The sequence below is a fragment of the Olea europaea genome, unplaced genomic scaffold (assembly GCF_002742605.1).
Source record: "Olea europaea var. sylvestris unplaced genomic scaffold, O_europaea_v1 scaffold5851, whole genome shotgun sequence".
NCBI classification, from domain to species: Eukaryota; Viridiplantae; Streptophyta; class Magnoliopsida; order Lamiales; family Oleaceae; genus Olea; species Olea europaea.
This window is the reverse complement of record NW_019264191.1, coordinates 1-3,775: the sequence shown is the minus strand read 5'-3', so window position 1 is coordinate 3,775 and position 3,775 is coordinate 1. Positions and strand designations below refer to the sequence as shown.

Genomic DNA, 3,775 nt, shown 5'->3' with positions numbered 1-3,775 from the left:
GTAGAAATAGACTTCAAAAATAATAATTCTTTGTTTTTGAAAAAGAAAGGAAAATAGAATTATTTGTTTATATTTTTAATTCCTTTGTTGTTGTTGGACATCGGGTATTATTGAGTTTCCATCTCTCCTCATTATATTAATTTGTATAAAAGAATGTTTGGGAGTTGTTTATAATTGGTTTAAATTTATAAATAGATGGAAATGAGTGTTGGATAAGTTGGTCATATCTGTGTCTCTCGTGAAATATGTTGATAAATTAGTTTGACGGATTATAAACAGATGCCAAACAAGGGCTAAAGATTTACTGTAAGTAGCATCTGCAGTCGATTTCTATAGAATCTTCATCACATATCATCCAGTAGTGCTTTTTATGTTTTCAGGTAGTTTCAGCATGAATCTGCCGGCAGATGGATATGGAGATTAGACGTGATAAAATTGGAGAAGAAAAGGAGGGAGGTCCCTCGTTCCATTGTGATCTTTATGATACAGATTTAGTTCATAAAATAGCAGAGATATTCCTTCCTGGTCTGGCTTCAGCCTGTATTGACAACACAACTGGTGGCCTCATAAATAGCCCTGCTTCAGTGGCTGTTGACCTCAGAAGAGAAATGGTGGACCATCTGGTCCAAAGAAGTGAAAATTTTGTGGCGGAATCTGTGGTGCTAGAAGGTGGTCCAGATGCAGAAGTGTCTGAAAATCCTTTTGATATTATTTCAGATTTTGTTGATGATTTTGCAAGTTCAAAGGGGAATTTTCTTAGTCGGGTTTCAGGCTGGGTACTGACTGAAAGAAGAGAAGATATGATAGATGATTTAGTTCAAGAGATGGAAATAAATGGTTTTTGGTTGTTAAATAGGAGGGAGTCAGTTGCACAGACGCTACTAAAGAACATTGACTTCAAAAACATATTTCACTGCGGCATGAAGTTTAAATCTTCAGAAGAGCTAGAAGAGCATAAATCACATTGCAGTTTTAGGACCATGACCTGCATGAGCGAGGGGTGTGATGCTACATTTATTGCTGCTCAGAAGGGCCATCATGATTCGATCTGTCCTTTTAAAAGACTTCCATGTGAGCAGAACTGCTCAGATTACATTATGAGGCACGAAATGGACAGGCATTGCATTACCGTTTGTCCAATGAAACTTGTGAAGTGTCCCTTCTATTCCGTAGGTTGCCAGTCTACTGTTCCTCACATTAAAATGGATAAACACCGGTCTGAGAATCTCCCCTCTCACTTGCTGTACATTCTTCAAGTTATTCACAAGGAAACATCAGCAGATGATCTGAGAGGAAGGGTTGAAGAATTGGAAAAGGTAGGCTTTTGAAGGTAGTGCATAATTTTGAGTTGCTTTCTAGAATCTCTGCAACTTCTGTGCACAATCAAAAAAATATAAATATTTACATTAATAGATCCTGCCTAGCTAAAACTGAAGTTCATTCTAAGCATAAATTGTTTCTTTCCCAAATTACACTTTCTACTGGAATCATAAATGTTGAACAGATTCTTAATTAAACAAACATGAAGGTGACCTGACGAATCTATTGAAATTCTCTAAGATTGTGGACATGTCCCGGTAATTTTTCTAAATTTTTAGACAATGATTACATGGAACGCAGGTGAACTTGGACCTGCACAGCTCTGGCAAGGGTCTAGGGAAGGTAAGATGGTAAAAGATTCAAAAACCTTCATTCAATTACATCAGCAGTGTAACTTTTTCTTCTTCATCATCCACCTTCCTATAAACTTTGTTTTGGCAAATTGACATCTCAGTTTATTCATTGAATGAGCATGTAATTCTTCTTTAATTCCGATGGCAGCTTTCATCTCCTGAGAAACTATCAGCATGTCGTGATGCAAGATCTTTAACAGTTTTGGTTAAGGATCTTGAAGCAAAGCTTGGATCTCCGAAAGTCAACCCGAAGGCAATTCCCAGCAAAGAGGTTGCAGATTTGACTGAGCAAAAACAAGAGAGCCAAGGCTTGCCCACCAAGGAGGACAGCTCCATGCAGTCTCCAAACAAAAAGGAAGAGAGTGTTAATTCATCCTCAAATTCTTCCCGCAAGAAGGATAACTCAGTAGAGTCGCCTGCTTATATGAATGAGCAATTGGAGTCACAACTTGTGAAGGAAGAGTGCAAGGAAGAGAGTGTCAATTTTCCCTTGGACTCTTCCACCAAAAAGGATAAGTCATTTGAGTCACCTGCTTACATGAATGAGCAATTGGAGTTGCAACTTGAGAAGGAAGAACTCAAGGAAGAGAGTGTTAAGTCGGACACTTTCCAGGAGAAGGTAGAGTCACCTGCTTATACAAATAAGCAAATGAGATCACGACTTGAGAAGGAAGGGTGTGTTGCATCAGTACCAGTGGAAAAGAACATGAAAGAATCACACGTTCAAAGAGAGGAGGGCCTATGCTCACCAAGCAAAGATGGAGAAATTATCCGAGGAGAGATTGGTTGAATCACCCATCAAAATCACTGAAGAAAAAGGAAGAGCACCAGTGAATTGTGGCTAATGCGTTTTTTTTTTTTCCATCAATTACTTTAAATTGCCAGTTGACATCTTTCATCCTATGACCTCCATGGTAGATCTAACATTATTTGATTTTCTCTTTTCAACGCTCCTGGGTTTTGATTTATTGTCTGCAATGCAACATTTTGCCACATCAACTGTTTTGCTGGTTTAAGTAACTGAATAATGCTCCTTGTACACTCCATGTTGTACATGGAGTTTGACATTGCTTGCAAATTCAAAAATATATGGGCGGGAAAGTGTTTTTCATTTTAAAACTGGTCATTCATTGAACGATAAATGATACAATGTCAAAACTTAATGTCAAATAAAGCGTACATGTGGTAAGATTGTATTGGCTTGCTTAAAATTAGAATGATTTTTTAATTTTCAAACGTGCAAAAACATGTTCAATTGCAAGTCCAAAAACAAGGTGACTGATTGGTTGCTATAGGTTAATAAATTCTTGACTGCTTTTTTCTAGGATTTTCAAATTCTAAACAAGGTACAATCGTTACCTACTTTCTTTTAGGATTACTTAACGCGTAGAAGAATCTGATATCCCAAATCAATTTAGTACGAAATTGTCCATAGGAGCACAGAAGCAATCAAGTTTACTTGCTATAATTATACATAATGCACTAAGAAAAATATGATTCCTATATGACTGATAAATATGCAAATCTACATTCTGCATTAGATTACATTTAATGGATTGTTGTTAAAATAATGCTATTTAACCCCACTATATCTATGTGACAATAATATGCCATTAAATTATGGTTAAAAATTAAATGACTTCTTTCATTTAGCCTATTATTTAATGTTACTTTAGCATCGCATGGACTGAGATTATAACTCAAGTGGTGCTAAATAGCATTACTCTTACTGTTGTTGAAACAAACTTGAATTTATGGTGCGCTTGATTGCAAGTATGAAAATATTATACTTGTCAATTTTTTATTGGTGGATATATGAGAAATAGTTGATAGATGAGAGAGAGAGAGAGCTTGTTGGGAAATAAAATTTTACTTTTTTAAAGAAAATGTTTTCCTTGATTTTGATATAAATATGATCACGTTACCAAAAATAGGAAAATATTTCACATGGAGAAAAATGCCAATCTAACGATACAAAAGTGGGAATTTGAGTTAAAAAAAATATTTTTCATGAAAAATATTGATATCCAAACACACCCTTAATGTAAATAGATACTTTAAATTTGGGTGATTGGCGCAAAACCCTTGCTCTTTGTCCCTGC

At 35.9% G+C, this 3,775-nt stretch overlaps 1 protein-coding gene across 2 annotated transcripts; it reads left to right on the top strand.

Moving 5' to 3' along the window:
- Positions 1-253: 253 nt before the first annotated feature.
- On the top strand, positions 254-2,751 carry LOC111389343 (TNF receptor-associated factor 5-like). 2 transcript variants are annotated; one of them, XM_023014262.1, is made up of 3 exons: positions 254-1,316; positions 1,621-1,662; positions 1,822-2,751. In XM_023014262.1, exons 1-3 carry the CDS (start codon positions 408-410, stop codon positions 2,461-2,463), a joined length of 1,593 nt encoding a protein of 530 aa, XP_022870030.1. In that variant the 5' UTR covers positions 254-407; the 3' UTR covers positions 2,464-2,751. The 2 variants fall into 2 exon arrangements, with proteins under 2 accessions (XP_022870030.1, XP_022870031.1); XM_023014263.1 differs by lacking the exon at positions 1,621-1,662 and having other exon boundaries at positions 258-1,316.
- Positions 2,752-3,775: the final 1,024 nt, after the last annotated feature.